The sequence below is a fragment of the Crocodylus siamensis genome, chromosome 4, assembly GCF_052110815.1.
Source record: "Crocodylus siamensis isolate JL-2025a chromosome 4, ASM5211081v1, whole genome shotgun sequence".
Classification (NCBI taxonomy): Eukaryota; Metazoa; Chordata; order Crocodylia; family Crocodylidae; genus Crocodylus; species Crocodylus siamensis.
In genome coordinates this window covers 115,597,696-115,610,971 of record NC_143398.1, presented here as the reverse complement: position 1 = coordinate 115,610,971, position 13,276 = coordinate 115,597,696, and the positions used below count along the sequence as shown (strand labels likewise).

At 46.1% G+C, this 13,276-nt stretch overlaps 1 protein-coding gene across 1 annotated transcript in view; it reads right to left on the bottom strand.

Moving 5' to 3' along the window:
* Positions 1-143: 143 nt before the first annotated feature.
* Positions 144-13,276, bottom strand: part of LOC149866384 (aldo-keto reductase family 1 member B1-like) — a 29,048-nt gene continuing 15,915 nt past the window's right edge. Inside the window, exon 10 of the mRNA XM_090043508.1 lies at positions 144-12,912. Coding sequence (XP_089899634.1) covers positions 12,861-12,912 — 52 coding nt within the window. The 3' untranslated portion in view covers positions 144-12,860. The remainder of the gene's footprint in view (positions 12,913-13,276) is intronic.

The window sequence follows — 13,276 nt, the reverse complement described above, 5'->3', positions numbered from 1 at the left end:
GTAATGCAGTGGCAGAATAATTTTCTCATTAACGCAGTAATTCTTGAGCTTCTGCATTGGGTGGAGTTGTCTCTAGACAAGATACAAGAACATATCTTTAGTCACATCTGCATAGCCTTCATGCTGTGCTCGGGCATGGTGCAGAATAGCTCAGCACCCCTGCTCTGTATCCACCATAGCCTGAAAAAATGTAACCTAACAGTCCTTGGAGCAGCACTAGGTGTGCATCAGTAAGCAAACTTGATTCTGACAGCTAAGTGATGGCACTGGGTACATGCCAAACAACAGCTAAATTTTTTTGACCATAGCTTGTGTGGAATGGGAGTGCTGTACTTCTGGGGTATTTTCTTCTGTGGTCAGAAGCACTGTAACCATGCCTTTACATACAGAACGGAGATGAACGAGACACTGACCGGGGCCTGGGGGCCAGGTACAACGCCATGGACCTAGACTAAAGGTCACATAAGCGGATGGGGCGGAGGCCTGGGGCCCTAACAAGGACCTAGAGGACTGAAGGGGCACAATACCAAACTGGGGATGAAGGCCCACTGAAATAATTAATTGGTGAGACCTGTGAGGCATGGGCATGGCTTTAGGGACAGTCAGAGACCATGAACATAGCCCTTAAGGTAATTGGCAACCAGAGCCGCAGACAATGCAAGAGAGACTAGACCCCTGGGGATTTTGGGCCGCCTCCCAATCTTCCTTTCTAAATAACATCAAAGGTATGGCAGGATAAGGAGAAGGTAGGACCCAAGACCCAGAGGAAGGAGGAGCCACGCAGCCTCCAGGGGGTGTCATAATCAACCCAGGAACCTAATTCTGCTATACCACCTTTGTTGTACTTAAGCAGTGATGTGTTTTGGGTGAGCACCTTTTGATTGCTCCTATTAAATTAATTTGAGATTAGGTAGATTTTTTTTCTTTGTCTAAATGTTGTAACTAAAAGCATCTCTCATTTAAGAAGGGTAGTACAACTATTTCAGCAAAAACCTAGTGATCTACAATGAGCACAGGCTTCAGCCACTCTTAAATAACCAGACTAAAACAAGTATGCAAACATCTGTACAAGCCAATTATCTTTTCAGAGATATGTAAACACCTAAATTTTTACATTCATGAGCTACAGTTGTCCTTTGGCCTATGTTTTAAGAAACTTTCAGCTACTGGTTTGCCTAGTACCTCCTGGTAATGTTTGAAGTCTATTATCTGAGATATGTTTAGAACCTTTTATGACATGAGTTATGAATATTTCAGACTTCTCTGTACATGAGCCTATTATCAGGTTGTCCAAGGACTGATTAGACATGGAGACTTAAATGCTCCTCTGAAAAGGTGGCATGGTGGTAAGAGGGATGTGCAGAGATAAGAATACAAGCTCTAGAACTGGCAACATGACACCTTTTGGTATTCTTAAACTTAAGTTGGGGGCAGAGTTATTAATCAATGTGTCATATACAATGAAACCTGTTAAACATGTAATTATACAGGGCCATGAACATTTTTTACTTCCTTATACGTTTCTATTAGGAGATTCCCAGATGAGAAGGCATGCCAGGAGTATACAGGTTTCTGCTTATACAGGTGCTATCTTAAACAGGTTTCACTGTAAACAATATACATCCCTCTGCTAAAGGGAGAACTTGCTTTGCATAAAATCCACAGATATTGGCGAGAACAAGTCTAGCTGTTTACTAACACCATTTTCTGTCCAGTAAGAGGCCATATCATCCAGTGTTTGTGATTAATGTAAGTAAAGACACTAGTTTAGTGTCTAACAGTAGGAAGGTAGGTTTGCATTGCTGTGGGAACCTTAACTATAACATTTCTCCTTGACTAGTCCAAATAAAATCTGAACTCTAACTTGGTTTATATTTAAAATCAGAGTTAGATGCACACTTTTATTCCCTAGCTACGCTTCTGACATCTCCTAAATAAAAGCTGATGCCTGAAAATGTGATGTGACAAATTTGTGGTTATATTAATCTACAGCAGCTCTAAGTGACAAACAACAGGAGAGGAAAAGATGACTGTCTCACTCTAAACAAAAGAGGCAGTATCTCCCCTCCAGTACTGAGTCTCTTCAGCTAAATGGATTATCCCTATGTTAGGTGCTGGGCTTAAGGACAAATGCAAGAATCTCTGACAGTAAATGTAATTTTGCTAAAGTTATAATGCAATATAGGAACTCTGAGTCATCTAAAGAAAAAACAGCTAATTTTGTTCTTGCATTGGTCTAAAAAAACTAGTCAATGAAACCAGTAGATGCTGGATATTTTTCTTTTGGAAGTATTTTTCTGTGACAAGAGTCCGTTCTAGCAAGTACCAGTTGTTCCAGAATGGTACATCAAGTTCTATTACATTACATGTTTTGTTTCGACTTGCCTTATAATCTCTCAGAAAGTTGCCTTTGTGGTTGAACTGTTCTGTCCTCTGAGAGTCCTGGAGACGATTTCTAGGTAGAAACTTGACAGTGGAGGAGACTCTGAATAGCACTATAGATAATATTGCAAGAAGCTTTCAGTGTATGCTATAGAATGTCTTGAAGGGAAAGAATAGTGGATAAAAGTCAATCAAGGACAAGCAATTCAGTATCTGGCTGGTATAGGGCTTGGATGCTGAAGGAACTGATGTTCAGAAGGGATCAAGCATAAACAGAAACCCAGAGGGATTCAAGGTGAGCAGTGGCAACCTGGAAAGGAAAGCTAAGTTAGAATTTATGGATCCAAAGATAGAAACAGGCGTCACCCGATGTTGCATTTGTGCTACTATAAACAATTTTATGGTGGTAAAAATGGTAAGTAAATAGATGTCCCTACTCTTTGTTGCAACATGTAACCTGTTGTCCTGCATTGGGTCCCTCTCCCTGTGTGTCAAGGTATGGCAGGACGCATTCTGCCACAGTTTGATGCACTTTAGGTGGCAACATCTGTTTTTATCCAGAGGCTGAGTGAAAAGCAAAGGAAGCAGGCAATTGTTGGATAGGACCAGCAGCAAGTGCATGTTAGAATGGCAATACTGTGGGTGCTACCATGGCACTGCAGACAGTTCAATTGATCTGTGGTGGGTATAACCTACAGACTGACATATTTTTATGACTCTGCTTAGGATTAGCCTGATTATAGGTCTGCTAATACACTCTCACTATTCAAATCATCCTTGCTTACTCTTTTTAAACAATGGCATATGTGCTTTCTTTTAATCCTCTGGATCTTGGTAAAAATTCATATCAATGGTCCAGGTGGGCACACAACCTGAGGTACCCCAGACTATTAGCTGACTCTGAAAATTTGGACCTGGCTTTGAGAAAATGGATATACCATAGAATAAAAGTGTAAGTCATGGGACAGTGTCATTCTGTAATGCAAAAAGAAAGGAAGAATGCTAACTGTTCATCTATTGAATGCAGTAATGTGGCTCAATTTAATATCTTGGCAGTCTCACTGCTGACCAAAGGAGATCTGCCTGCACAGTTGGTATGATAATGGCCTTCCTACATAGCACATCAAGACTAAGACAGTGGGCATATCTACACATGTACTTTAATGTGAAGTAGACTATTTTACTGTGACATTATGGTAATGTACACTAAAATAGCCTACTGTGCATTAAGCACCTCTAAAACAGTTGTGAATTAGTGCAGGGTAATGCACATTAATTTAGTACCTCACATTAGGGGAGATACAAAATCAAATGCACTTTAGAAAAGGTGCATTAATGCACATGTAGACGTGTCCAGTTTGAGGAAGGTTTAAACTCTTCTTTCAACAGGCAAACTCTGCTTACGGAGGCAGCCCCCCAGGTTGGGGAGCAGGGATTTCCCCACACATGCCTGCAATCACAGAGGGGGGACTCCCACTCCTCCCTCCATGCTTGCAGATGCATGTGGAATAGATGTCTCTATCTGTCTGAAAGCAGAGGGATGAACTCACACATTGATTCCCCCTTCCCTGTTTGCAGGTGCGCACACACATGGGGAAATCCCTCTGCAAGGGATTTCCTGGTATGCACCTGCAAGTGTTGTGAGCATGGGGAAAAAATTCCCATAGGAGGGTGCCCCCTCTGTGTTTGCAGCCAGTGCCCTGCACTGTTGCCAGGGGGATGCTCCCATGGGCTGCATGTCTACAAGTGGGGGCTGATTCTGTTCCAGGAAATAACCCAGGAGCAAAGATGGGTGCTGTTAGAAAAAAGCAAAACTAGGAGAGTTGTTAAATCAAACTGCTAAACTAGATCATGGTCTGTTCATATAATCATAGAATCAATGAGTCGGAAGGGACCTAGACAGATCATCGAGTCCGACCCCCTGCCATGGGCAGGAAGGAGCACTGGGGATGGGAGGGGTCATAAGACCCCAGCCAGGTGCCTATCCAGTCTCCTCTTGAACATTTCCAGGGAAGGTGAGAGCACCACCTCTCTGGGAAGCCTATTCCAGGCTCTGGCCACCCTTACTGTGAAGTAGTTCTTCCCAATATCTAACCTAAACCTATCCTCCTTCAGCTTGTGGCCATTGTTCCTGGTGACTCCAAGGGGGGCCCTGGTGAACAGACTTTCCCTGAGTCCCTGCTGGTGGCCCCTGATAAGGTTGTAGGCAGCCACAAGATCCCCCCTCAGTCTCCTCAAGAGGAGACTGAAGAGATTCAGGTCCCTCAGCCTCTCCTCATAGGGCTGGCCATGGAGGCCCTCAACCATATGAGTGGCCTCCTTCGGACCCTCTCCAGGTTCTCCATGTCCCTCTTGAAGTTTGGCACCCAGAACTGGGCATAGTACTCCAGCTGCAGCCTGACCAGCGCCACAGAGAGGGGGAGCAAGACCTGTCTGGACCTGTGATGCCCCTGTTGATGCATGACAGGGTGCAGTTGGCTCTGCCTATTGCTTCGTTGCACTGGTGACTCGTATTCATCCTGCAGTCAGTCCTGACTCCAGGATCCCTCTCTGCCTCTGTGCTGCCGAGAGGAGCAGCCCCTAACCTATAACCATAATGCTGGTTCCCTCTCCCCAAGTGCAGCACCCTGCACTTGTCCTTGTTGAACCGCATCCTGTTCAGATCCGCCCACTTCTCCAACCTATCCAGGTCTACCTGGATGCGGTCCCTGCCTGCCGGTGTATTCACTTTACCCCACAGCTTGGTGTCATCAGTGAACTTGAACAGGGTGCTCTCCATACCCTTGTCCAGGTCGCTAATGAAGATGTTGAACAGCACCGGCCCAAGGACCAAGCCCTGGGGGACTCTACTACCCACACCCTCCCAGGTCAACATTGACCCGTCCACCACCACCCTCTGGGTGCGTCACTGGAGCCAGTTTGCCACCCATGTGACCGTGCATTCGTCAGTGCCACAGTCCCTCAGCTTGCCCACCAGAATTGGGTGGGACACTGTGTGGACGGCCTTCTGGAAGTCCAAGAAGACAACATCAACTTCCTCCTTCACATCTAAGCTCTTTGTTACCTGGTCATAGAAAGAGACCAGGTTAGTTGGGCAGGATCAGCCTGGCACAAGCCAGGTTGGTTACCCCTCAACATCACTTCCCCTGCGGGGCTCTCACAAATGTGGCCCTCGATAATTTTTTCAAAGACCTTCCCCAGGATAGAAGTGAGGCTGACTGACCTGTAGTTGCCAGGCTCTTCCTTCCTCCCCTTCTTGAAAATAGGGACCACATTGGCCCTTTTCCAGTCCTCAAACAGCGGTGCTAATGGCGCCACAATGATACCAGCCAATTCCCTCAGCACCTGTGGATGAAGGTCATCTGGGCCCGCTGACTTGGATATATCTAAGCCCTCCAGGTAGTCCTTAACCCTCCCCTACAGAAGAATACATGCATCTGCCCCCAACACCAGGATCTGTGTTGGAGATATGGGCAGACATAGCAATTATACCAGTGTCAAATGATGCATGTAAAGCATTGTAATCCTATTTTATTCAGAGGGCCAGAGACAACTCTTTTATCTCTTAACCCCTGTCATTATTGTTGTAACCTGGGCAGTACTCCAAGAGGTACCCCCTCTCCAATTGAAGGGATCAAAGCAGGTGCACAAGTGCTGTGTAAGGCGTAGGGACTCTCCTCCCTTTATAGAGCAGAGCCAGACCACCAATGGGAACTTAACCATATACCTTTTCATGAGGGAACAGTACTGGGAACATAATAGGCATAAACCAGGGAGTATAGGGGACACTACAACACCCCAAGGGGGCAGGATTCAACAAAGATTAGACACAATCATAGATATATTCATCCAGTTGACAGAAGACAGGGTTAACAAAATATAAAAACACAAACAGCAGAACAAACAATACTGGTTGGCACTGTGCCAAGCTGCCAGGAGTCTTGACCTTCCCAGAGCCCTGGCCTCATGTCGAGCTGCCTGGCCTCTGATTGGAGGAGCTGGAAGCAGAGTGGGGAACCTCTCCTGCTGGCTGCAGCCTCTCGTAGGCAATCCTGGAGCCCAGAGGGGAGCCTCCTGCCTGCCGCGCATTGCACTGCTGAGGGTCCAACTGCTGCCTGCACGTCCCACTCCTTCAGGTGCTTCTGGGGCAACTGCTCCCACCCCACTGGTCCAGCTCTTTGAATCCCCTTCCTTGTGGTCTCTCACTGGTCTCCACCGAGTCAGCTGCGCTGCCCCTTTTATCCTCCTCCAGGTGACCCAAGGGGCCAATCAGGGAACACAGAGGGTGAGTCTCTGGGGCCTGATTGGTGAGGAAAGGGAATCCCAAGTCCTCCAATCATCTTTTACCCCTTCAAAACCCCTGGGCCAAATCATTACCAGATTGGTAAGGAAAAGGAATCCCAGGTCCTCCAATCATCTTTTGCTCTTTCAAAACCCCTGGGCTAAGTCACTGCCAGCTAGCTCATCACATCATAAAGTTGGGTCTGAAAGTTTACCTCTGTGTGTGCCTATCTATGTGCTCCTTGTCAGAAACGAGTTGTCTACTGTTCCTATCTCAAGCTTAAATCCTGGAGAAGGATATTTGCTAATGGATAGTGTGAGGTATAGTTTAACCTTACACATCATCCTTGTGTGGTCCACATATTGCCCTGTAGCTGATCTAAGACACTAGAACAGTGCTTGAGAGCTTTTTTAAAACATCCATGCACAGAAATTATCCATCTGAACTGAAGGTGAAAGTTGCATTTTAAAACAATACACAAACTGCACAAGTGTACTTGGATCTCCAAGAGTCCATCGTGACATAAAACACGCTCCAGGGATCTTGCAGCAGTGGTTCGAGTGCAAGGTTACTTCTCTGTTAGGTTGTTCTGCCAGAATGATGCAGGGCTCTCCAATCTGAAGGAGCAGTTATACAGATAGTTTCTCAGAAGCTTCACTCATAAAGCAGATTTTTAAAAAGCACTAAATTCCTATATGTAGCCACTACCCTCACTGGGTCAACTATGACTCATTGAACCATCCAACTGAACACTATGGTAATCTGGAAATTAGTACTACTCATTTTAGAGACAAATAATGTTTTTGTAATGGTCTGTCAGTCAAATGTCTCCAGCCACACTGTAAAGCAGAGGCTAGTGGTTCACTTGCTACCTTTATACTCATTTCATAACTAGCACAGTTCAAGTGCTCCTTTGTCACTCTTCTACAGATCTCTTAAAACTGAAAGAATTCATTGTCTGTAACATAACCATTCACTCCATTCAAACAAATCTCTGCTTAGTGCATTTTGAATTACTTTCATTATGAGATTATATGGTCATTGGGATCATCTACGCTTGACTCTGGCATAAAATACCCCATAAACTTCCAGTAAATAAACAGTGTTCCATATTCAATGCCTCTGGTTGAACTACAGGAGTTTTAGGGGGAAAAATCTCACTCACTAGGATTCTTAAAAATAAAGATAGAATTTACCATAACCATTTACAAATTGACACCACTAATGTTGCAGTCTGTTTCCTTCAGAACCATTAAATAGTTGCCTTTTGTTTAAAGAAGATACAACATGTAAAAACTATTTTAGAATGCTTTCCCTTCAGCTATGTTCCTAGTAAAGGTGGTATAATTTCTCTGAGTTGATGTTCTAAAGTTGACTTCCGAGAAATCAAATATTGGTAGGCAGCCTGATGCGTTGTCTAAACTCTCTCAGCCAAAAATGGCTATTATCCATACCTGCCTTGAAAATGCAATCAGTCATGAAGAATCTTTATTCCCTCAAAAGGGGGCATTTACTGCTCAGAACATTCAAAGAGACGGAGAACCTGTGTATGATATGCAAGCTTTACCAATTTGCACAAAGCATGAACTGATAACCACATGCTTTCCCCCCCTCTCATCAGCTTTGGACTGACAGAGGACTGCAGCTTAAGAAGGTTTTAATATAAATGCCAATTGGGAAACTCAGAATTCTAACTCCTTTAGATGTGGTATAACCTAGGAGTCAGTAACCTACGGCTCACAGGCTAGATCCAGCCCAGAGAGCCATTACATCTGGTCATGGATGTGTGACTTCACCAGCTTTTGGCATCAGTGACCTTCAGCTGTGGTGCCATAAGGGACCTGCACTGGCCACCTGATGCCACCTGTAACCAGTGCTGCTCCATATGGTACCATATGGAGCAGCACTGGTTGCAGGTGAGTCCTAAGTACTAGGGCTGTGCAAAGCTTCGGTTCCTGATTTGATTTGGCAGACATTTGGCCCGATTTGGTAGCCAAATCTCCAAATCAGAATCGAATCAGAGAACCCTGTAATGTCTCTGAATCAAATTGGAACCTCCAAATCAATTCAGAGAGATTCAGAAAGTTTTGGAGATTTGGACATAGATACAGCTTTAAACGTTTTTTCTACATACCTCTAGGTAGAAAGTGGCTCGTGAGTGCTATGATACTGGGGCACATGGGGTGTCCCACTGAGGCACCGGGGGCTCCCCAGCACGCTTGGCAGCAGACCAGGAAGTGGACCAGAAGCACTTCTGGTCCACTTCCAGATCCGGTGGGGAGTGTGCAGCAGGGGCCGCGAAGCACATAGAGCCCCCCTGCCTCGCACTCCTGTGGGATGCTTCATGCACCCCAGCATCACAGTGATCATAAGCCGCGCCTGCTACCTCAAGGTATGTAGAAAAGCTTTTAAAGCTGTGTCTATATCCGAATCACTGATTCTCTGAATCAACATCAAATCTTCAGATTTGGCCAAACTGAATCAGGGACAGTGATCTGAATCAACAAATCAAATCACTGTCCCTCATTCGGGCCAAATCTGAATCCAAATCAAATAGGGTCTGCTTTGCACACCCCTACTCACCCTCTCACCTGCCTCTAAACCAAGGTGGGTCATTCCAGCCCACAGCCAGAAAAGCTTGCCTACTGCTACTGTTACCTGAGTGAACAGTACCTGTTGCTTTAACTCTAAGAAGTCCCATATTCTGTAGCTAATAGCTAAAAAGTGTAGGCTTTATGCAACATTTTGTATAGCTATGTCATTGTCACAGGTGTCACAATGCTACTAGGTTCAAATACAATTAAGTTTCAAGCAGTCATATTTTCTATTGGTATACTATTATTTTAGCAACATCTAAAGGCCCCAATTGAAATATGAGGCCTCGTTTACATAGCTAGTGCACGCTTGTATAGTGATACAGTCTGTGACACAAACTGAATCAATCGATATGGACACTGATGGATGAAACAGTTATACCACCTTAAAATGAAGAGGACTTAGTGTAGCTCAATCCAATGCAAGTATTTCATGTGTCTGCTTCTAACCTGTAAAAACTGAAGCTAACCCATATTAAATGGCCTCCAGTTCATTCAAGGTTAAGGTCAGACAGACAACAGTTACAAACTTTCAAAAGTTATAATTCCTCCTTACTTTCTTAAAATAGTGTAATTGTCTATGCTCCATTGTAACTGGCCTTGTGCTCCAGGGGTGGCTAGAACACCCCCTAGAGACCCTGTAACCCTTAACCTATGCCACCCCTAGGGTGTCCTCCCCTTCCCATTTGCCCACCAATGTCTTTGATGTAATTGGTTGGAAGAGAGGCTGCCTAATAGGTCCCAGGGTCAACTCCAGTTCCTCTAGATGCCAGCTAGTTCTTCCAGGTCATCAGTTATGCCTTCAGAGCTAATTACATGGTTCTGCCCACCCCTTATACCATGCCTATGCCTTGCAGATATCACTGTACCATCACTGAGGTGGGATACTTGTCTCCCAAAGCCACCAGGTCACCTCCCTTGTTGCGGCTTCAGCCTTCCCAACTTCTTCCCCTCTATGCTAGTTGATCTGTGGACCTGGCTTCTGGGCTCCAGCCCTCATCTTGGTTATTTTAATCCTGGGCCCCCCAGGCCATGCCTCCACCCTGCTCTAGGCACTAAGCCTACTTTGGCTCTCTCTGCCCTCTGCAGCAGTGCTGTGGTCTCTCTAGCCCTATTTCTGGCTCTGGGCCCTCTGGCCCCAGGCTCTGCCCCTTCTTGGGCAATGTGGGGCTCCTGGGACATCTTAGAGCCTTGAGTCTGACCCCTGGCAGGGCTCAAGAAAATCATGTACTTCTTGGGCACTAATAGGACCTCCAAACCACCCCTCAGCCCCCTCCACAAACCACTGGTTAAAACACAAACCAAAACATGAGTTCTCTAGCACTGAACCCTCAGCCTGCTGGCCCTTTAAAGCAATTGCTGTAGTGTCTACCCTGACTTTGTTCCCCCGCCAGCCCTGGAAAAACCTGCAGCTTCCCAGCATAGCAGGTTCACAGTCCAGCATCAGTAGACAGCTCCCTGCAGAGCTCCTTTCCCCTCAGCTTCCAGGGCCAGACTACCTCTTCTGGGTTCAGCCCTCAGCTTTTGAGTCTCTCCCTGAGTTACCTGGCCCTTTACTTCCAAATCAGGCCTGTCAATCACAGCCTGCACCTGAAGCAGGAGGCCATCTTATTTAGATCCTTTCCCCCAACAAGTCTGTTCACAGGGCTGGGCTGGCCCACAGGCACTGAACTCCCTTCCCCTTCTCAGTAATGGGGCAGCAGCCCCATTACACCGATATTTCTGTGCAGATTGTTACAGGGTAATATGATAGCTACAGGCTGCTGTTTACAAGTCCTGTTGAACAAAGATTGCTACAACTTATTTTGATAACCCATTCCTAAGAACTTAATTGAATATTGCAGGTGAGGATATGCATTTATAACTTAAAAACAAAGTACAAGAAATAGACAAAAGGTTGCAGTATTAATAATTGCAGGTTTTAAGAAAATCACCAAACTGAAGTGGGCTCAATATTTATTTTTTGTATTTCCTGTAGCTACTAGCTTCCCTTCTTCTACCAGTCAGTATAGATAGCATTTATGCTGCGGGTGTGTTTTACATGCAAACAAGGCCAAAGGATTCCAAAATACAATCCTTCTAAGCCAGGGGTGGGCAAGTATCTTAGCTGGAGGGCTGCTTAATGAGTTTTAATGAGCTGTAGAGGGCCGCATGGATAGCCCTGTGCTTTAACAGGTTCCCTGCCTCCTGGTCACTATCTTGGGACCAGATGTCCCACCCCTAACCCCTTACTTTTGCCATCAAAAGTCCCTCCCTTGCCCCTAAAAGTACTCCATGGGAGAAGAGGGGGAAGGTGGAGGGGGGTTTCCTATCTTGGAACCAGAAAAAAAAATCATATGCCAAAAATCAAACATCTACTTTAACATATTTTAATTTTATTTTAAAAAATATTTTTGTTATGATTTATGTGCCCTTGCATGGCATATATAGAGGTGATTGCATAATAGCTCAGAAATAAAGTCTTATTCTTGTATATTGTGTGTGGGGTATGGTTGGGGGCTGGGAGTTTGTTTGGTGGGGTATGTGTGTGGGTGGGTGTGGGTTTGTGGGAGTGTGTGTGGGGTTTGTGGAGAGGTATGGCTGTGTGTTTGGGGAAGGGTGTGGGGAGGGTGTGATGTTTGTGGAGGGGTGTAGCTATGTGTGGGCAGGGTGTGGAAAAGGGGGTGATTGTGCATGTAGGGTGGGGGGGTGCCCCCCCATGGTACACAGCCCCCACCACCAACAGTGGTGGCAGCAACAGCGGCAAGCAGCAGGCCCTCAGGGTCCTCATGGTGAACACAGGCAGAACCCCCCAGCGGCGCACAGCTCCAGCCACCCCCAGGAGTTGCAGGAGGCAGCAGGGAGTGGGGCCAGGCCACCCACCTTCATGACACACAGCTCCCTGTGGATCACATGCAACTCCTGAGACCCAGCCAGAGTCATGCACTGCGTGGTGGGGGAGCCCCACATGATGGAGCCCACGGCCTGGCCCCATTTCCTGCCACCTCCCAGGACTTTGCTGGAAAGCAGGGAGAAGAGCTGGCCTAGCTCCATCATGCTTGGCTCCCCACCACTTTAAGCAGAGTTCCAGGAGCTGCATGTAGCAGCAGGGAGTGGTGAAGGCCACCAGCTCTATTGCACGGGGCTTCTCCCGCACTCCCGTGGTATGCAAGTCCTGGGAGCTGCATGTGAGCCACAGGGACCCTGTACAATGGAATTGGGCTGACCCAAGATCCATGCTCCCACCCAGATGCAGCTTCTCTCTACCCACCAGCACTTCCCTACTGCTGCCCAGAGCATTATAGCAGAGACACAAGGAGGAGCCAGGGGAGCCAAGCAATTCCCCCAGAAGCAGCAGCAGCAGCCTATTTGGAAGCTGTGTGCTGGCCAGGGCTGGGGCCAAGGATCTCCCCACACGAGGGTGGGAGCAAAGCACACTGCCCCAGCAAGAATGGCCAGGGCTCGCACCCCATGCAAGGGTAGCAGGGGCAGCCATGGGCCAGCAGGATACAATTAACTGATGGGTGCATTCCTGAGGGCCGAATGAAATTGCCTGGTGGACCTGATCTGGCCCATGTGCCATATTTTGCCCCGTGCTGTTCTCAGCCATGGGACATGTCATGTCAAGGCCAGGATTGCTCTTCCGAGAAAGGGTAGTCCTTGTGATTTTTGCTCCTAGAGAGAAAAAGGTTTTATTGTAAAATCCTCACAACAATGCATTAGACATATCAGCATAAATGCAAGCCCCTGGCTAAAATAACATTCCTGATAGATGTTGTTCACAGTTCAAACCCTTCACTAAAGTGATCATACCTACAGTCTTCCTCACTACTTAATTTATACATGACCAAAGTTAATTCTCAACTTCTTTGATAAGGGGGATTTGCATTTTTTGCAATTTATATCACTTGACCTCCTGCCATTCAAATATAGTTTTTCCTGTAGCTTTGTATTTGCTTCAAATTTTGCCTAAAACTTACTATTAAAAGGTGAAATATTTTTCACATATTTATGATTCCTCATACAAAAATACAAACTT